Consider the following 22,311-nt stretch of genomic DNA (forward strand, 5'->3'; position numbering starts at 1 on the left):
TTTTTTTAATGGTGGGGCCTCCTTATGTTGCCCAGGCTGATTTTGAACTTCTGGGCTCAAGAGATCCTCCTGCCTTGGCCTCCCAAAATGTTGGGATTACAGGCATGAGTCACCATGCCCAGCTTGTTTTGCTTTAGTCTTGTGTTTAGTATTCTGGGTCTTTGGCCTTTCCATATAGACTTCAGAATCAATTTGTCAGCAATTAAATAGCTTGCTAGAACTTTGATTGGAATTGTGTTGAATCTATAGATGAGGAGTAATTATTCCTTAAACTGCTAGAATGATGCAGAACTAGGATTCAGGTTTATCTTAAGACTGGTTTTTACTTCCCTGGGAGAGAAACCTTTAAGGGCCAAGCTTAGGTTAGGGACGTTGTCCCGGCACAGTGGCTCACACCTGTAATCCCAGCCCTTTGGGAGGCTGAGGCGGGCAGATCACTTGAGGTCAGGAGTTCGAGACCAGCCTGGCCAACATGGTGAAGCCCCATCTCTACTAAAAATACAAAATTAGCTGGGTGTGGTGGTGTGTTCCTGGAATCCCAGCTACCCAGGAGGCTGAGGTGGGCGGATCATGCCACTGCATTCCAGCCTGGGTGACAGAGCAACACGCTCTCAAAAAAAAAAAAAAGAGATGTCTTGGCAGGTCCTAGGCTTTGACTTTTGACTTCCTTTTTTTGTGAAGCCACTAAAAGTTTGCCTTAGTTTTGCAGCTTTTTTCTTTGGAACTGGCAGTTGCCCTCAGGACTAAACCTTGAGTCCTGGAATCTTGCACTTCTAGATATTTTCAGCAAGATTATAATTATCTATACTACCTTTACTGGAAATTGAAAAATTGAAGCTTCATCAGAGATCTGCCTTCCTCCTAGAATTGTTGGTTGGTATATTTAGTCTTTAAAATTTGTGTATATGTTATTGGAGGAGCAGAAGAAACTCTCTCAGGTTTGCAGATGTACATTGAGACTTTCTGGATCATAATAGATTATGCTGCTTGAGATAAAATTAGGGTAAATTTTTCAAAGCTCTACCTGTGTAGAGGAAGTGTTGCAAGTCCATCCCAGTGTTTATTATCTCTTTTCTTAATGATAGGACTCCTAATTTTCTTCTGGATGTATCACTACACAAAATAAAAACTAGATTTCCTAGCTTTCTTTGCCACTAGGAGTGGTCATATGGGTCATTTCTATTAAATAGCTCATACTTCTTCCAGTGTGAGACTTGTACATTGAGTTATTGTTGGCCATCTTCATCTGGAATTGATTAGGATACTTTAGGCTCAACATATCCAACGTAGAATTAATTTCTGAATCTCTCTGCCCCTTTTTCTTCATCATCTCTATCAATTTAATCACTAATGCTAGAATCCTTGATGACTACTACTCCTGTCTCCACCATCTTCAGGCTCATATATTTGTATATATTTAAGCACATTTTAAATCTGGCTAATTTTTGTTCTTTCTAAATGCCCTCCTTCTTCCAGTTCATACCAGTATTGACCCTGGTTCTTGGACTTGCCAACTCTTGCTTGGAGTGCTGTAGTAGCCCCATAACTGCTTGTTTATAGCCTGTAACTCTGATTTTCCCCTTTGTATCCACACAATCATCTCTCTGAAGGAAGTTTGCGACCATGTTACTCCCTTGCTTACAGAATTAATTCTGATGTCCTTAGCCTCTGGCTCTTTATAATCTGGTTCCATTTTACCTTTCCAGTCTCATTTGTCATTCCTGGTCTTATATTTGATGCTCGATAATGCCAGATTTCTTTTATTTCCCTTCTCATATATTTGTGGTTCCTTACTACTGTGTCCTTGCTCAAGCCTAACTGGGATTAATCTTTTCCTTTAAAGTCGATTGGATTGGCTGGGCACGGTGGCTCATGCCTGTAATCCCAGCACTTTGGGAGGCTGTGGCGGGCAGATCACAAGGTTAGGAGATTGAGACCATCCTGGCTAACATGGTGAAATCCCATCTCTACTAAAAATACAAAAAATTAGCCGGGCATGGTGGCATGCACCTGTAATCCCACACTCAGGAGGATGAGGCATCGCTTGAACCTGGGAGGACAGAAGTTGCAGTGAGCCAAGATCATGCCACTGCACTCCAGCCTGGGAGACAGAGTTGAGACTTCATCTCAAAAAAAAAAAAAAAAAAATTGATTGGCTTGTGATATTTATGGCTTTAGTTAACTTTACATTTTTATGTTTTGTTTTTAGTGATAGGGTCTCTCTTTTGTTGCCCAGGTTGGTGTGCAGTTGTGTGATCATAGCTCACTGTAACCTCAAACTCCTGGGCTTAAGTGATGTTCCTACCTCAGTCTCCTGAGTAGTTAGGACTATAGGCACTTGTCAGCATGCCTGACTAATTTTATTATTTTTTTGAGATGGAGTTTTGCTCCTGTTGCCCAGCTGCAGTGCAATGGCACAATCTTGGCTCACTGCAACCTCTGCCTCCTGGGTTCAAGTGATTCTCCTGCCTCAGCCTCCCAGGTAGCTGGGATTACAGGCATATGCCACCATACCTGGCTAATTTTTTTGTGTATTTAGTAGAGATGGGTTTTCACCATGTTGGTTAGGCTGGTCTTGAACTCCTGACCTCAGGTGATCCACCTACCTCGGCTTCCCAAAGTGTCGGGATTACAGGTAAGCCCCTGTGTCCGGCCTTAATTTTCTTTTTATTTTCTGGAGAGATGGAGTCTCGCGGTGTTTCCTAGGCTAGTCTCTAACTCCTAGCCTTAAGCAGTGTTCCTAGTTCATCTTCCCAAAACACTGGGATTACAGGCATGGGCCACCATGCTCAGCCAGCTTTATGTTTTTGAAACATGAAAGAAATAAGCTCTGCTGTTGAATATACTACAGTCTGAAATGAGTATGTTTAAGTTGCAAATTTTGTTTTTATTTAAATACGTGAGGTTTTTTGAAATTGTGTTTTGTTTGGCTAGAGTGAATAAACTGATGTTCATATGTGAATTATAAAATTCTTTCAAATCAGTGCTTACCTGGATATGTCTCCCTATTACACATGTGAGAAAGTTATGGCCAGGAAGGACTAGTGATTCTTTTAAGTCAGATGATAAGTTAAAAGCAGAACCAAGATCTACTGTGATTTCCATCCAAATATAAGTATCTCCTTTAAAAGAAATCAGGTGTGTCAGGGTTTTTAAGTCTTATCTTTCAAGTCCCCAAGCAAAACATAAGGGCATTTACATTTTGCGTGTATAGCACCTTGAGTAATGAATTGAGCTGTATACACTCTAATTTATACCTTCTTTGAACAACTCTGATTCCATAATGAAATGGTTTATTTATAGAACTGTGGCCTAAATCTTGTTTATGTACTTATCTACTTGCCATCTATTAATTCTAGAAGGGAATTTTTAAAAAATTCCACTGATAGGTTATTTGAAGTATCCTAATGAAGCAGGCATGGTAGATGTAACACTTTATAGATGTGTGTGTCTTTGTTTGTTTCTAGCATCAAGCATTGCACAGTTCTCTCCAATAACATAGATCATCTCTTACTGAATTTAACACTGTCTGATATCATGGTCTCCCTGGCAAATGCCACAACTTTGCAAAAGGATTGCAGTTGGATAGAAATGATAAGGAAATTTGTAACAGAGACCCTTGAAGATGGCTCTAGGCTAAATAGTAAGCAACTGAACAGATTGCTTGGAGTATCCTGGAGGTTAATGCAAATACAACCAAACAGAGGTACGTGATGCTACTTTGTCCTCATTTAAGAGTAGAGCTCTTACGTATGCTATTTTAAGGTCTAGCTTTGAAATGACGACTTCTAAACATTCCATGTAGTCAGGCTAATTATATTCGAGCCATAAAAGGTAGCTACTGTCTACTTGAACACTAAAATTGTTTATGGCTCAGAGTATCTCTAAGTGGGTAGGTCTACTCTGAAGCAAATTGATAAAGATTTCTACCATCTTCTGATCTAGTTTGACTAGAAATTGAGAACTTTTCCCTTTGATTCATATGGAATGAATCTTCCCTGTCTCTACCTTTCTTCTAGCTTGAAGTTAAGTTATATTAAGTCAGTTTTAGAGTGACTTTGATTCAAAACAAAGCTTTCCTGTTTGGTTCCCATCTAAATCGTGTTTCTAATATCTTGTTTTTTGTCATTCCTAGGTTTGTTCTTAAGAAAATTTATAGTGTAGCTACTGATTGGTTTGACATTTTTATTAAGCCATTGCTGTAGGACTTCAATGGAAGTTGTCAGTTTGTGGCTAAAATTGGCTTTGCCATAGGAGCAAAGTAAAGTCCTTCTGTGCATTCAGAGGAATTTGGGGACTGTTAAAGAAACCTTTTTTTATTCATATGCAAGTTGTTTTCTTTCTGTTTATAGAGGACACAGAGACTCTTATTAAGGCAGTTTATACATTATATCAGCAGAGGGGCCTTATCCTTCCAGTTCGAACTTTGTTATTGAAGTTTTTCAGTAAAATCTATCAGACAGAAGAACTGAGATCTTGTAGATTCAGGTAAAATCTTGTTATTTTTCCTTTCTTTTTCTCTTGCTGAGTTTTTCTGTAGTTTGTTTAAATATTTAAATAATTTTAGAGAGATTAAATCTTTGGAGAAGTTTATTCTTTTTAATCCTACTTGCTTGCATTTAAGAAATGATATAAAATTTTATAAGAAGCCTACATAATAGTGGCAGTAAACGTTATGCCCATATTTGAACAAATAAAAGACTGCTTAGGCGTACATTTCTACCTGCCCACTTGCAGCTAAGGAACAGTTGTAACAACCTCAGCCTCTTCTCTTTCCTTACAAATTATGGAGGTTGAATTTCTAGCCATTGGTGACATATTGAGGCATATAGGATAAGAGTGAGGGCAGTAGAAAATGAGAAAGTTTCTGGCCCAGCTTGGTGCTACCAGAGAGACAACAAAAGAGTGCAACTCAGGAATTTTTCAGTAAGGCAGATTTGAGGTTTATTTGATATAGGTCAGAAATGTTTGAGAGGAAGATGAAGATTTGGGATACCTCAACATACATAGGTAGCTGTAACATTCTAGTATTTACTTTAAGCCAGTACTTTACATAACCTCAGTAATTTTCATACTGCTAATGTGAGGTAGATTACTGTTAGCTCCCATTTTACAGAAGGAAGCAGAAAATAAATAAATTGGTGAGTATTACGTAGCTAATGTGTAGTAGAGCTGAGACTTAAGTTCAGGTCTGTCTTGATAGCAGAGTCCATGATAGAATCATCAATCTCTCAGGGGACCTAGTAAAAATGTTTATTATAAGACATTTGCACTCTACCAAGTTTTCTCAAGGAATAAAATAGCACAAGTTTGAAGCCATTTTGTGTCGAAGCAACTTACGGTGAATGTATTGTACATTTGTTAATATACAGTAACACCAGTTAGGATAAATAGTTCAGTTAAGTGTCTTTATCCTTCAAAATAAAAATATAACTTAGATATTGCCCCCAATTAACATTAATTTAGTGGGTAAAGCCTTGGAAGATAATGCTGGCATCTTGTAGGTTCTCAAATGTTTAAATGAATAATGTATTATTATTTGTACATAATTAGTCACTTTGTGATGTGTTGGTTTAAATTTTTTTTGTTGTTTAAATTATTTTCCTTGTCTTTAAGAATTACATTTTATTCTTCCTTGGTCTTTCTAAGATATCGTAGTAAAGTGTTATCCCGTTGGCTGGCTGGTTTACCGTTGCAACTTGCTCATCTTGGCTCCCGAAATCCTGAGCTCTCCACACAGCTTATTGACATCATTCATACTGCTGCAGCACGAGCAAATAAAGAATTACTGAAGAGTTTACAAGCTACCGCCCTCCGAATTTATGGTAAGAGTTTGTTTATTTAATGGTGTAGGTAGTCATCGGTCCACCCTGATATACAAAAGAAGTTTTTAAGAGGCGCTCTGTAGGTTTGCCTGTCGGTTAGTCTAAATTAGTGATGCCATTGCCAAAACAAAACATCAGCCAGTAAATTCATTTTCAGTAGTATTATTTATTAGAATATAAAAGGTTAATGATTCTAGATGCTTATTACATTCTTAAATTGTCTTTCAAACTACTTGCTATTCATAAATTCAAAACTAATCTGATACTTAAAAATTCCTTTGGCAAGACATATCTTTATTATTTAATCATAATGAATATCTTGTATGACTTTATATTCTTTATTCTGGAACTGACAAGTAATATTTTAAGCAAAATTATTAAAACATAACTGGGATGTATGTATGTATATAATTATGGAGATATAATTCACATACCATAAAATTCACTGTTTTACAATGTACAGTTCAATGAATTTTTAAAAATATATTCCTGGCCGGGCGTGGTGGCTCACACCTATAATCCCAGCACTTTGGGAGGCCAAGGCTGGTGGATCATGAGGTCAGGAATTCAAGACCGGCCTGACCAACATGGTGAAACCCTGCCTCTACTAAAGATACAAAAATTAGCTGGGCTTGGTGGTGTGTGCCTGTAATCCCAGCTACTCAGGAGGCTGAGGCAGGAGCATCGCTTGAACCTGGGAGGTGGAGATTGCAGTGAGCCGAGATTATGCCATTGTACTCCAGCCTGGGCAACAAGAGTGAGACTCTGTCTCAAAAAAAAAAAAAAAATGAAATAAAAAAATACGTTCCTAAGATTGTGCAACTCTCGCCACTATCTAATTCCAAAACATTTTTATCACTCCAAAAATAAATTTGTACTGATAAGTAGTTTAGCCTTATTCCTTCCTTCCCTCAGCCCCTGAAAATCACTTACCTACTTTCTGTCTATATGGATCTGCCTATCGTGGATATTTCTTATAAGTGGAATTATATAACATTGGGCCTTTTGTGTCTGGCTTGTTTCACTTAGCATAATATTTTCAAGATTTATCCATGTTGCAGCAAGTATCAATACTTTATTCCTTTTTATTGTTGAGTAGCATTTCATTGTGTGGATATGCCACAGGTATTTACCCATTTGTCTAGTGATGAACATTTGAGTGGTTTCCACTTTTGTGGGTTATAGTTTTAAATACGTATCTTTCAATATTGGTCATATATATGTAGGTGTATATATATATACACACACACAGCAAACAAACTCTTTTACCATAAGTCAGGTTGATGTTATAATTGTCACTGTTTAACAAAATTGCTTGTTTTCTTTGTGCCCAATCTCTTTTCCTCTTTACTCCCATGAAAGTTTTTATTTCTAAAAAGACACTTGGATATTAAATCTTTAAATAAATTATGTTTGGTGTTTTGTGCAGTAGCATAACAAGCTGTGCATATGTGCCTTATGACAGTAATATAATTATGCTTTTAAGTAATGGATATTTAGCATAAAATGTTAGCCTGTAATTCAATGGAAGTCATTGATCTGCTTTATCATAGTTGATTTTAATATGTCTGTCCACCTCACTAGATCCACAAGAAGGCACTATGGTGGTTCTCCCTGCAGACTCTCAGCAACGTTTGGTTCAGCTTGTATATTTCCTACCCAATCTGCCTACTGATTTGCTTTCTCGGTTAAGTCGTTGCTGTATTATGGGAAGACTCAGTTCAAGTTTGGCTGCCATGCTTATCGGGATACTGCACATGAGGTAGCATGCTCAAGTGAGCTATATTTGAAGTGTATAATCTCCCTCTTTTACTGGTAATTTGTGAATTACGGAAGGCTTTTGAAGTCACATACACTACATTACTTCATTTACTCTTAATGCAACAATTACAACTCTGTTGATATCAGTATGTAGAGTAAGTTCATAAGAGTAAGACTGTTTCAAGTTACTTGTTTATAATGATTTTTATTAGGTTGCAATAAGGGTTGAAATGGAATTTTCAAAAGTGTGCATAATAAGGGATTTTTTGGTAGGTAAGAGTGTCCTACTTCAAACCTTTGTTGTTATGGAATTGCAATACAGATGAATTTAATGTCACTGGCGAATTAAATAAGCTCGTGAACTGAGACCAGGAATCACTTGTAATCTCTCACTTTTTTTTTCTGGTGGTTTAATAAACGTAAAATTTACCATTTTAACCTTTCTTAAAAAGTTTTAATATTTTAAGAGATGAGGTCTCACTCTATTGCCCACATTCGAGTGCAGTGGCATGATCATAGCTAACTGCAGCCTTGAAGGCTTGGGGTCAAGAGATCCTCCGCCTTGGCCTCCCAAGTAGCTAGCTCTACATGCCATTTTCCATAGTGGCTGTGCTATTTTACTCTGAAAGGTTTTATATTGTTTGTGTTGGAAGTATCCTTGTGTATATATATCTTCAGTCATAATATTTTAGTATTCTGCAGTGTTACTGGTTGTGGCTCATGGGAAGGGTCTGATGTGGTTTTAGGCCACATCAAAAAAAAAAAAAAAAAGAAATCTAGGCTGCAGTTGAAAAGTTCTTGTCTAGATCCCCTATCTCAGGTAATTAAGGGTAGCTTACTCTTAGTAGGCTTTCTTCATACCAGTATAGGACAGACATTTGGCTCTGGTCACTGGAGGTGTGCTTCATAACTGACAATAAAGTTTCCTTTTACCAAAATAGAGAGCAAAACATATAAATAGAATATCATTTGTATTTAAAAATTCAAGATTTTGTTTTTTTCTTTTTCTTCCTTTTTTTGAGATGGAGTCTCGCTCTGTTGCTAGGCTGGAGTGCAATAGTGTGATATCGGCTCGCTGCAACCTCCACCTACCAGGTTCAATCCATTCTTCTGCCTCAGCCTCCTGAGTAGCTGGAATTACAGGCACGTGCCACCATACCCAGCTCATTTTTGTTTTTTAGTATAAACAGGGTTTCACCATGTTGGTCGGGATGGTCTCAATATCTTGACCTCATGATTCACCTGCCTCGGCCTCCTGACGTGCTAGGATTACAGGCGTGAGCCACTGCTCCCAGCCTCTTTCTTTGTTGTATATGCACATTTGAGGGGCCTGATCATATTTTAAAAGAATTTTAAATACTGATTAGTTTCTCACGTTTTTAGAGATGAAGAAACTGCACTTTGTTTCATGTAAGCAAAATGCTAGGCCTTTTAAAAATTAAATGTTTTTTTCTATAATTTAAGAGGTTTTTTATTTGAATTCCAGTAGAGGGCACTCTGTTCCTTGGATGTAACTTAACATTCAGTTCAGTTCAATCACCCTTTCAATTTCTTGAAATTGATTCTCCTTGGAAGATGCATTTGATGTCTTCATCAACATCTGTTCGCTTATGTTTAGTAACTTCTGTCAAGGATGTTTTTTAAAATTTTTAATTTTTTAATTTTTTTTTTTTTTACTTTTTGTGGAGATTTGTGGCAAGAGTTGGGAAAATATATTCATTTTACAAATATTGATAATATGGACTTGTAATTAAACGATTTTCATTATAGTTAAAAGTACCAAATTAAATTTTAATTTTAGTGTTTGTACAGAGTCTATTAGTAGACTTCTCTCTATATAGGTATATTATTACCACCTCTCTTTTTTTTTTTTTTGAAGTGGAGTTTTGCTTTTGTTGCCCAGGCTGGAGTGCAGTGGCGGGACCTCAGCTCACTGCAACCTCTGCCTCCCAGGATCAAGCGATTCTCCCGCCTCAGCTGCCTGAGTAACTGGGATTACAGGCATGTGCTACCACGCCTGGCTAATTTTGTATTTTTAGTAGAGATGGGGTTTCTCCATGTTGGTCAGGCTGGTCTCGAACTCTCCTGACCTCAGGTGATCTGCCTATGTTGGCCTCCCAAAATGCTGGAATTACAGACATGAGCCACTGCACCTGCCCAAGTAGTCTCTTTTTAAAAAGAATACAAAATTTCAGCCTTCTTGAGCCCATGGCACTATCATTTTATCCCTTTTCGTAGGGTCATAATTTAAAACTGGCCAGGTGTGGTGGCTCACGCCTGTAAGCCCAGTACTTTGGGAGGCTGAGGCGGGCAGAACACCTTGAGGTCAGGAGTTTGAGACCAGCAAGAGCAATGTGGTGAAACCCCCTCTCTTCTAAAAATTCAAAAATAGCTGGACGTGGTGGCTTGTGCGTGTAATCCCAGCTACTCAGGAGACTAAGGCAGGAGAATTGCTTGAACCCAGAAGGCGGAGGTTGTAGTGAGCTGAGATTGTCCCGCTGCACTCCAACCTGGGTGACAGAGGGAGACTCTTAAAAAAAAGACTAAGTTTAGTTCATTCAGACATACGTTGGGTTACTTCATATCTTTAGTTTTCTCTTTATAATACCTCGTCTTCTTGACCATGACTATAAAATAGCCCATTGAAAAATTATTTCCCCCTTAACACTCTTATAATGTTACTTCTCAGTCCCATGCATCGTGTGCACTGCTGCCAGATTAAATTTTCTGAAATACTCCTTTACTCATTGCTGATTTTTATCTTGTCACGTTAATTGGTCTGTGAGATCAAGTTTAACTCAATTTGTGTAGTTCTGATGCCTTGCCATCTCTGTTAAAGCATTTGTCTAATGGCAGGACATGTACCACATAAGCAGGGATTCCATGTGTTAAAAACCCATCAGCTAGAAATCGTTTGTGTTTATTTTCTCTCAGCTTTTCAAAAATGTGTTTAGAATTGCTGTCTCTACCTTTTTACCAACCAGTTACAGTATTTTAGAATCTGACATTTTCCTCATACCATTCTACTTGTGGTGTTCCATAGCAATATCCAGTGGCCTTTTCTCAGTTCTTACCCCTCTACCCCGGTTTATTTATAGCCAGATTGGGGGAACATAAAGCATAAATATGGAAAGATGCTCTTTGGTGTTATATAAAATCTCTGAGGAAGGAGAGATTGACTTGCATTAAGAAGTTGGTTTGGGTTTTAAATAGGGTGAATATAAATATGACCTGGTCTGCTGGGAACAGTTCCATTTTACTCCTTTTGGCCCAGCATAATTAGCGCCAGCACCCTCTTTTACTCGCAGAAGTGTTCAGGCTTGGAAAGTGTGTATGGTTTTAATAGTTTTAAAGAAAGTGTGATATATTGCTTGTCATTTATCACTTTTCACAAGGTCAGAATTTTAAATAGGCTGTTAAATAAGTTTGCTCCCCTTTTGGCCACTGGATGGCACAATTGTTTCCTGTTTTTATTGGGTTCAAGAGGATAATTGTTTTCTAACCCCTATTTTGTACTTCTTTCTGTTGAGCATCTATGCTTTTTATAACCCCTTTAGCCTGTGCTGTTGCCTTCATAAACCTTTGCTTATCACGTGGGAATGATACTCAAGAAAAGTGTTTTCGCTATTTTACGTCTGTCCCCTCCTTAAGAATATTAATAAGGCCAATCCCAGCACTTTGGGAGGCCGAGGTGGGCAGATTACCTGAGGTCAGGAATTCAAGACCAGCCTGGTCAACGTGGTGAAACCCTGTCTCTACTAAAAATACAAAAATTAGCGGGGCGTGGTGGTGGGCTGGTAGGCACCTGTAGTCCCAGCTACTTGGGAGGCTGAGGCAGGAGAATGTGAACCCAGGAGGTGGAGGTTGCAGTGAGCCGAGGTCGTGCCATTGCACTCCAGCCTGGGCAAAAAGAGCGCAACTCCCTCTCAAAAAAAAAAAAAAAAAGAATAAGCACTTATAGGTGAATTAGAAGCCCCTAAATTTGTTTGATATTTATTCAGATGTCTGTGATAAAATTTTTAGTATCAGCTTGTCTGTATATTTTCAGCCTTTTTGCAATACCCATAGTTGACATTTGTTCGTTCTTTCCAGCCTTACTGTGAAGGGGATTTTTAAAGGAAACACTAGAAACTGATCTCATAGCAGGAACCAAATAATCCTCATTTAATGAGGAGCTGCTTTACATTTAGCAATTCCTTTTGAGTCCTCTGCCAATACCTTAGCTGCACTATTGTGAAATACAATAAAGTTGTATTGTGAAATACAACTTTGCTAAGAATAAGAACACATAGTTGCTTTATATTTTCTTTGCCTAATTAAGATACTTTTGCTTAGTTATGTAGGAAGCTGAAGCTTATTTAAACTTAACTCGCTTACTGAGGCTAAGACTATAAAAATCAAATAGTAAATACATAGCAGCTGAACCTACTACTGAAAAGCAAAACTTTATCTTGGCTTCTTAGAGTCTGATTTTCAAATGGGATGGAAATTTTCTGTCGTACTATATATATTGATCAAGTATGCTTTTTAATGAAACTTTATATTAATATGCTTGAATTTCAAACTTTCCTGCTATGGTACTTGAGCCCTTGAATATACAATTAATACAATGCATACTAGGGGTTTTATTTTGAGCTACTACATGAAACTTGTTTTCAGTAAAGATAAATGGTTATGTACTATGCTGCCTTTGAAAAGTCTGTCAGCTTGGTCACTTCTGGTAATAGTTCTCCCATTGTTTGTTATAGATCATCATTTTCTGGGTGGAAGTATTCAGCTAAAGACTGGTTGATGAGTGATGTGGACTATTTCAGCTTCTTGTTTTCCACACTTACAGGTAACCGCATTCACATGCCGGACTAAAAAAGAAAAAACCTAATATGAATCATAATTCTCCTCTTAAGATTTGACATTTTATTGGTTTGGTTCAGTTTTGAAGATGATAAATATTCTATCTTGGAATGAGTTTTGTGATTAGTAAGTGGAAATCTTTGAAGGAATATTTCTGACCTACATTGTTAGGCTCCTGAGGCAGGAAAATGGATGATTTGTCTTTAAATCTCTTACAGTATGAGTATTAAAACCCTGAACATTATTTGAATGTCATGTTATTGTATTTTTAAGTTTGATGTATTACTGTTACTTTAAATAATTGTATTATTTGAATATTTTCATTTTATACTTGGATAATAATGGGATTCTTTGAAATTCTCTGAAGACTTGAAATTAGGAGAGTTAATACAGTGTCAGAATCCAAAAAGAACTAGGCAATTCCAATACTGTGCTGAATCCAGCAAAATAAATATTTCAGAAGATACACGTAAACTCCTATATGTTTGTTGTATATTTTTGAAAGTATACATTTGAGATGGCTTTGTTAATAATAGTACTTGTCAAAAAGTTTTTAGCGGTTTTAGAAAGCTCATTGAGAGTCAGTACTATGGCGCGGCATTCAAAGTAGACAATGCCTGTTTAGGTTGTGCTTACAGAAGTATAGTATTTGAACATCAAGGTAGATAATGCTGGGCCACATCGGTGGTATTCTGATCATTCTGAGAACTACCTTTCAGGAGGGACTTTGGCAGGTTGGTTGTGTAGGTCAGGCCAAATGTAATAGAGGTGGTAAGGGGAACCAGAAATTGTTAAATGAACTATACACGTATTGTCAAAGTAAAAACAGGGGGATAGGGCAGTTTTAAGACATTTGAAGGATTATTATCTAAAAACCTAAGGCATTTGATATATATGTAGGAGTATATTATTGCTTTTACTTGCACATTCGCTTTTAAACCTACCATTAATTGGAAAGATTTTATGTCTTTCACTTTAAGTAAAAGTGTCAAAACCCTAGTAAAAGGGGTAAAACCTGTTTCTTGCTATAGTATAGATCGAGTCTCATCAAATCTTTTATATAATTATATGAATTTAACTGCCTCCATTGATAGCATTTTATTTTTTTTAATATAAAAAACATGCATGAAATGCAGAAGCTCAGAGTAAACAAGGTAGCTTAAAGGATGTTCACTTGAAGACATGTCATCTCTGTTTTTTAAAAAATTATGAGAAATGTCACTGCCTTTTTTTTTTTTAATTGGCTTTCTTTGTTACCTGAATTAGGGTTTTCAAAAGAGGAGCTGACTTGGCTTCAGAGCCTTCGAGGAGTTCCTCATGTCATCCAGACACAGCTTTCCCCTGTGCTTCTGTACCTTACAGATTTGGATCAATTTTTACACCACTGGGATGTAACAGAGGTAATAACTTATTTAAAAAGAAACTGGTAATTATTAAAATTCAGTTCATCAACCAGAAACAGTTACCATATATCAGTTGCCTTGTGTGAGATCTTTTCAAAGATACTTGTTTACAAGTGCTTATAATCTTGGGTAGAAGTAAGTTTGAAAAGGAAAATGTTCTTTTATAAATTATGCCACTAGAACAGAACAAATCAGCAATTTGAATGATAGATCCATCTTTTTAAAAGAGGAAAACATTATGTAAGAGGAAGAATTTGAGTTTTTGAAGGTAAAACTTAAGAGTTGGTATCCTTGAAGGTGACTTTTTAAATGGAAGATTATTCACCAGTTCCTTTGGTTTTAAGAATTACTATGTAGCTTATTAAAATTAAATTTAAAACCCAAATTCTTTAAGTTTTGAAGTTTGGTTTACAAGTCTTACTTTATTTTTATTTTTTGAGACAGAGTTTCACTCTTGTCACCCAGGCTGGAGTGCAGTGGTGTTATCTCAGCTCACTGCAACCTCCGTCTCCCTGGTTCAAGCAACTCTCCTGCCTCAGCCTCTCCATCCCAGGTAGCTGGAATTGCAGGCATGCGCCACAACAGCTGGCTAATTTGTATTTATAGTAGAGACAGAGTTTCACAGTGTTGGCCAGGCTGGTCTGGTCTCAAACTCCTGACCTCAGATGATTTGCACCTCTGCCTCCCAGAGTGCTGGGATTACAGGCGTGAGCCACCACACCTGGCTGCCTACAAGTCTTATTTTTTACGTAAATTTGAACATTTAAAAGAGGACTTTGATTTAATTTTATTCCTTTTACAAACTTAACTTTTTTACTTTCTTGAATAACCTTAACAGTATTTGTGAAATACTTCAGTTTCCTGACAAACTTTCACATATGATTGAAGTAAATCTTAGAGATACCTAATAAATTAAACATATAAATGTGGAAAATCATATGTTTTAGTACTACTTAATGAAACTTCAAATTAAAACCACAAGTCTAAATTAACTAACTACTGACTATAAAAAGTTTTTCATTTCTGTTTTGGGGTTTGGTTTGGTGTTTTGTTTTTTAGAGATCTTGCTGTTTTCCTCAGGCTGGCCTCGAATTCCTGGGCTTAAGTGATCCTCCTGCCTCAGCCTTCTGAGTAGTTTGGGGCTATAGGCATATGCCATCATGCCCAGCTGCTGATATGTTTTAAATTGGAATTATAAGGCTGATCTTTTACCCTAATAGGCAAAATTTTGTCTTAAATGCTATAAATACTTACGCTAAACACACAGAAAATATCACAAACATTAATACTAAGGATTTGTTTCATTTCTAAGTTCTTAAGTTTATTTTTATTCTCTTGTGTATGTAAGTAAATTTATGGGGTACAATTACAGTTTTGTTACATGCAAGATCAGGTATCGGAGAGTATCTGTCACCCAACAATGTACATACACTGTACCCATTAAGTAATTTCTTGTCATTCACCGCTCCCACCCATTCACCTTTTTCCGTCTCTATTGTCTGTCATTTCACACTCTATGTGCATGAGTAGACATTATTTAGCTCCCATTTACAAGGAAGAATATTCGCTGTTTGTCTGTGTCTGACTTGCTTCACTTAAGATAATGGCCTTTAGTTACATCCGTGTTGCTGCAGAAGGCATGATTTTATTCTTTTCTATGGCTGAATAGTATTTCATTGTATGTAAATGTCATATTTTCTTTATGCATATGTTGATGGACATTTAGGTCAATTCCATATATTTGCTATTGGAAATTGTGAATAGTCCTGTAATAAACATATAATAAACATAGGAATCTTTTTGATGTAATTATTATTATTATTATTATTATTATTTTTTTTTTGAGACGGAATCTTGCTATTGCCCAGGCTGGAGTGCAGTGGTGCAATCTGGGCTCACTGCAACCTCGGCCACTCCTCCCCCCCGACCCTCCCCCCCACATCGGGCTCTAATGATTCTCCTGCCTCAGCCTCCTAAGTATCCAAGACTACAGGTTCGCCACCACGCCTGGCTAATTTTTATATTTTTTTGGTAGAGACAGGGTTTCATTCTTTTGGCCAGGCTGGTCTTGAACTCTCCTGACCTTGTAATCCGCCTGCCTTGGCCTCCCAAAGTGCTGGGATTACAGGCTTGAGCCACCACGCCCAGCCAATTATTTCTTTTTATTTGGTACATACTCAGTAGTGCGAGTGCTATATCTGGTGGTAGTTCTATTTTCAATTCTTCAAGAAATCTTTATACTGATTTCCACAGAGGGTGTACTAATTGACATTCTCATCACCTGTGTATAAGTGTTCCCTTTTCTGCATCCTCACTAATACCTGTTATTTTTTGTCTTAATAGCAATTCTGATTGGTGTAAGGTGATAACTCTTTGTGGTTTTAATTTGTATTTCTCTGATGATTGATGATGTTGAGCATTTTTTCATGTGCTTTTTTGGCCAATTTTGCCATCTTGAAAAGTACCCATTCATGTCGTTTGCCTACTTTTTAATGGGATTATTTGATTTTTTGTTGTTGTTTGAGCCTCTTGTATTGTAAATTTTGGATATTAGTCTCCTGTCCGACGCATGGTTTGCCTATACTTTCTCCCATTCTGCAGGTTTTCTGTTTACTTAGGTAATTAATTTTTCTGTGTAGAAATTATTTAGTGTTATGAAATCCTATTTGTCTATTTTTGTTTTTGTTGCTTGTGCTTTTTGGCTGTTAGTCATGAATTATTTGTCTAGATCAGTGTCCAGAAGAGTTTTCTCTAGGTTTTTGGTATTTTTATAATTTCACATCTTATATTTAAGTGTTTAATCCATCTTGAGTTGATTTTTGTATATTGTTAAGGGAGATCCAGTTACATTCTTCATGGCAATCCAATTTTCCCAGCACCATTTATTGTAAAAGTTGTCCTATCTCCAATGTATGTTCTTGTTGACTTTGTCAAAGCTGAGTTGGTTATAAATATGAGCCATTATTTTTGGGTTCTTTATTCTGTTCCATTGATCTATGCATCTGTTTTTATGCCAGTACCATGTTGTGTTTACTACAGCGTTGTAGGTAAAGTATCACAGGTAATGTGATACTTCCAGGTTTGGTCTTTTTGCTTAGTATTGCTTGGCTATACAGACTCTTGTTTTGGTTCCATATTTTTAGGATTTTTTTTTTCTAATTTTGTGAAAAATGACATTGGTATTTTGATAGAAATTTCATTTAATCTAAAGATTAATTTGGATAGTGTTGTCATTTTAACAATATCGGTCTTCCTATCTGTGAACATTGGATGTTTTTCCATTTGTGTCATCTACTTTTTTTTTCATCAGTGTTTTCTTATTCTTGTAGAGTTCTTTCACCTCCTTGGTTAAATATATCCCTAGGTTTGTTTTTTCTCTTTTTTCTTTTTCCCCACCCCCACCCCTATTCCTAGGGTTTTTTTTGTAGCTGTTATAAGTCAGATTGCTTTCTTGATTTTTGTTCTCAACTAGATAGTATTGGTATATAGAAATGTACTGATTTTTATAAGTTGATCTTACATCTTGAAAACTTTACTGATTTCATTTTCAAATTTGTTTTTTTTTTGTGTGTGTAATCTTTAAGTTTTTCTAGATATAAGATCATACCACTATCTAGCTGGATGTGGTGGCATGTACCTGTAGTACAAGCTACTTGGAAGGCTGGATACCCTACCTACTAGGATAGCTGGGGCCCAGGAGTTTGAGGATGCAGTGAACTATTACTGTGCCACTGAACTCCAGTTGGGGCAACAGAATGAGACCCCATCTCTTAAAAAATAATCATATCAGCAAACAGGGATAATTCGACTTACTCTTTTCCAATTTGGATATCTTTTATTTTTTTTTTTCTCTTGCCAGATTGCTCTGGGTAGGACTTCCGGTACCATGTTGAAAGGAGTGGTGAAAGTGGGCATCCTTGTAAGAAATCTTGTTCCATTTCTTACAAGAAATGCTTCCAACTTTTCCCCATTCAGTGTGATGTTGGCTGAGGGTTTGTCACATATGGCCTTTATTATTTTGAGGTGTGTTTCTTCTATGCCTAGGTTATTGAGAGTTTTTATCATGAAGGGATGCTGAATTTTAATAAATGGATTTTTTGTGTCTTTTGAAATGATCATATGGTTTTTGTCCTAATTCTGTTTATGGGAATTACCACATTTATTGATTTGTGTATATTGAACTATTCTTGCACCCCTGAGATAGAAACTACTGTATCATGGTGTAGTATCTTTGATGTGCTTTTAGATTTGATTTGCAAGTATTTTGTGGAGGAATTTTGTGTCCATGTTCATAGGGAGTAAAGGAATGAACAAAGCCTACAGGACATTTGGGACTTATGTAAAGTGACTGAGCTTATGAATTATTGGTATTCCCAAGGGGAAGGATTTAAAGCTTAGAAAACCTAGTCAACAAAGTAATTGATGAAAATTTTCCAAGCCTAGCAAGAGATTTAGACATCCAGATACAGAAGGCCCAGCAGTCTTCAGGAAAATACATTGCAGAAAGGACTTCATTGTGACGTGTTATAATCAAACTGTCTAAAGTCAAAATGAGAGAATTCTAAAATCAGCAAGGGAATAATGTCTAGCTATTTATAAAGAAAATCTCATCAGACTAACAGCAGACTTTTCAGTGGAAACCTTACAGGCCAAAAGACAATGGGATGACATAATCAAAGTGCTGAAAGAAAAAAAAAAAATCCCAAAAGCCAAAAAGTACTTTCTTGGCTGAAAGTTGGGATTAGAGAGGTGGTAAAAGATACTCATACAAACAGAAACCAAAAGTGAGCAGGAGTAGCTATACTTTACAGGTAAAGCAGACTTCAAATCAAAAACAGTTTCAAAAAATACAAAGAAAATTATGTAATGAAGAAGGGATCAGTTCAGCAAGAGGATATAACAATTCTAAATATATATGTACCCAACACCAGAGCACCCAGATTCCATTAGTATTACTAGACCTAAAGGAAGAAATACAGAGCAATCCAATGTATTTTTTTGGCGGGGGACAGAGTTTTGCTCACTTGTTGCCCAGTCCTGTAGTACAATGGCACGATCTCGGCTCACCGCAACCTCCGCCTTCCAGGTTCAAGAAATTCTCCTGCCTTAGCCTCCTAGGTAGCTGGGATTACAGGCATGCGTCACGATGCCAGGCTAGTTTTGTATTTTTGGTAGAGATGGTGTTTCTCCATGTTGGTCTGGCTGGTCTCGAACTCCTGACCTCAGGTGATCTGCCCACCTTAGCCTCCCAAAGTGTTGGGATTACAGGCGTGAGCCGCCGTTCCCGGCAGCGTGCAATTTTAACACCCCACTCTCAGCATTAGATCATTGAGAAAGAAAATACAAAGAAACATTGGACTTAAATTGAACTGTAGACCAAGTAGACTTTATAGACATTTACTGAACATTCTACTCGAGAAACTGCAGAATATACATTCTTCTCATTAGCACATAGAACTATCTGTCTCTCAGATAGACCATATGGTAGGTCACAACAGATCTCAACAAATTAAAAAAAATCAAAATCATACCAAGTATCTTTTCAGACCAAAGTGGGATAAAATTAGAAATTAGTACCAAGAACCTCAGAAACAACACAAACACATTGTTTTGCATTGATGTATTGCAAAATTAAACAACATGCACCTGAGTAATTACTGGGTAAACGAAGAAATTAAAATGGAAATTCAAAAAAATTTTGAAACAATTGAAAATGGAAATAAATCATGCTAAAACCCATGAGATACAGGAAAAGCAGTGCTGAGAGGGAAATTTATAGCATTAAATGTCTATATCAAAAAAGTAGAGTACAACCTAACATTGCACCTCAAGGAACTAGAAAAGTAAAAACAAACCAAGCTCCAAATTAGCAGAAGACAAGAAATAACAAAGATTAGAGCAGAACTAAATGACATAGAGATCAAAAACAATACAAAGGATCAACAGGATGCAAAATTGGTACTTCAAAAAGATAAAATTGATAGCTAGTACCTAGACTAAGCAAGAATAGTGAAGATGCAAATAAACAAAAACAGAAATGAAAAGGAGACATAACAGCTAGAGACACACAGCACAGAGACTGTTACAAACAACTATACACCTACAAACTGGAAAACCTAGAGGAAATAGATAAATTCCTGGAAATATATAACTCCCCAAGGTTTGAACCAGGATGAAACAGAAAATCTGAACAGACCAATAATGAATAGTAAGGTTAAATTGGTAATAAAAAAATCTCCAAAGAATGAAAACCCCAGGACCAGATGGATTCACAGCTAAATTCTACCAAATGTACAAAGAAGAACTACTACCAAGTCTCCTGAAATTGTTTCCAAAAATCAAGGAGAGAAGAGGGAATACTTAATTCATTCTGTGACACCAGTATCACCTGATAACAAAACCATACAAGAAGACTACATATCTATTGATTTCTGTCTCTCTCTTTTTTTTTTAATTTCATTTTTTTTGAGACACAGTTTCAGTCTGTTGCCCAAGCTGGAATGCAGTGGCACAGTGTCAGCCGAGTGCAACCTCCATCTCCTGGGTTCAAACGATTCTTGTGCCTCAGACTCTTGAGTGGCTGGGACTATAGGCGTGTACCACCACACCTGGCTAATTTTTGTATTTTTAGTAGAAACGGGGTTTCACCATGTTGGCTGCGCTGGTCTCGAACTCCTGACCTCAGCTGATCTGCATGCCTTGGCCTCTCAAAGTACTGGAATTACAGGCGTGAGTCACCGTGTCCAGCCCTATTCTTTATTTCTTAAGTTTCTTAACATTCAAAGGTGTTTGTCCAGTGAAAATGCAAAGTTATGTCATCCTAAGTAATTTTGGTTTCATTTGTTCATGCATAATCTGAAGTAATATTCTCACTTAGCTGATTTTATTTTTTGTTAGTTTTTTTTTTTTTTTNGACAGAGTCTGGCTCTATTGCCTAGGCTAGAGTGCAGTGGCACAATCTCAGCTCACTGTAACCTGCACCTCCTGGGTTCAGGCAGTTTTCCTGCCTCAGCCTCCCAAGTAGCAGGGATTACTGGCACCTGCCACCACGCCCAGCTAATTTTTATATTTTTAGTAGAGATGGGATTTCACTGTGTTGGCCAGGCTGGTCTTGAACTCTTGACCTTGTGATCCACCTGCCTCAGCCTCCCAAAGTGCTGGGATTACAAGTGTGAGCCACTGCGCCCAACCTGTTAAATAGTTTTGACAGTGTTCTCAACAGGGTAGTCTCTAGGTTCAAGTTATGACCTAATTCTTTTGTTGTTGTTGGTATACCAATTTATTTATTCAGTTTATATATTCATTCTATGTTGAATTCTCTTCATGCTCTTCCTGTCTCTAGGGACTATATATTTTATAGATATTTAACTTATTTCCCTCATGGCTTTGTTTGACTCTGGTCATAATGCTAGGGTCATGCCAATGATGTCCTCTTTTTATTAGTGCCTGGTACTGTGTTTACTTACAGGTCTTGAAATCTTGCATTCATTTTAGGTTTTCACCTTGCTTTTATCTCTCAGGGTCTGTATGGTGACTTGTAAATTCTCAGGGAAAGCTCAACCTCTGATGGTTATGGTAACACATGTAACTTTCTTGGTATGATACTTGGGGAAAGTTCAAGTGTTTTCTGATTTGTGAAACAGGAGATTATATTAGAGTAGTTGTGGCAGACCAGTTTTCTACAAAGAACAGTGGAGAATGGTATTTAGAAACCAACATGTGGAATTGAGGTGTGTTCATTGCTGTTTGGTGTTGCTTCTCTATATCCTCCTATGGGACATAAAATAGTCATTCACCACCACAGAATTTATTCTAGCTACATCCTGTGCCTTTTTCATACCTGCTTTCTCCTGGCTCCAGTTATACTTAATATATTTACCTGATCAGTTTCTCTGTAGTCAGTCTTCCTTTGCTGCCACCCTTCTCGTCTCCATTTGGATGCTGGTTTTTAGGGGCAGTCTACTCTGGGCAATCTGCGTACTCCCACTGAATCCAGTGCCAAAGTTTACCAAGTTTGGCCCCACCCATTGGCTTTAGAACTGAATTGTTTAGGGCAGCAAGGGGAGGCAGAAGGGAAGTGAAGTGGTCGTTATTGAATGTGTACTTTTCAAATGTGGTTTACCTCTGATTGATGAAAATGTTCACCATGTTTGCTTTGAAGTAGGAAGATAGCCTTGGAAATGAGGTTTTTCTCATTGTTACTTACAGGTGTAAAAGAAAAGTTACCAAGTAGAATCTCTGGGTTATATCAATATACAGGATATTTTATAGAGAAATAGTACATAGATCAGTTCATTTCTGTCCCCCCAATCTCAAATCTATAAATAATAAGTATGAAAAGTCTCGATTTTTCAGGGCTAGATGACAGTTCTCTTGAACTTAAATGACTTCTCCCTTCCTAGAGTGGCATTCTTCCTTCCACCATTCTTGTTTTTTCATGTGATTTTTCTACATATTTCATTTTTGGTAGC

The 22,311-nt window shown here is 37.1% G+C and overlaps 1 protein-coding gene across 4 annotated transcripts in view; it reads left to right on the forward strand.

Annotated features, from left to right (window-relative positions):
- Positions 1 to 22,311, forward strand: part of TEX10 (testis expressed 10) — a 49,452-nt gene that overhangs the window by 17,424 nt on the left and 9,717 nt on the right. For all 4 annotated transcript variants that reach the window (XM_017527799.1, XM_017527801.1, XM_017527800.2 and 1 more), the window contains exons 6-11: positions 3,468 to 3,706; positions 4,353 to 4,488; positions 5,650 to 5,825; positions 7,410 to 7,587; positions 12,335 to 12,423; positions 13,704 to 13,837. In XM_017527799.1, coding sequence (XP_017383288.1) covers positions 3,468 to 3,706; positions 4,353 to 4,488; positions 5,650 to 5,825; positions 7,410 to 7,587; positions 12,335 to 12,423; positions 13,704 to 13,837 — 952 coding nt within the window. The remainder of the gene's footprint in view (positions 1 to 3,467; positions 3,707 to 4,352; positions 4,489 to 5,649; positions 5,826 to 7,409; positions 7,588 to 12,334; positions 12,424 to 13,703; positions 13,838 to 22,311) is intronic.

Source organism: Cebus imitator, unplaced genomic scaffold (assembly GCF_001604975.1).
Source record: "Cebus imitator isolate Cc_AM_T3 unplaced genomic scaffold, Cebus_imitator-1.0 Scaffold51, whole genome shotgun sequence".
Lineage (NCBI taxonomy): Eukaryota > Metazoa > Chordata > Mammalia > Primates > Cebidae > Cebus > Cebus imitator.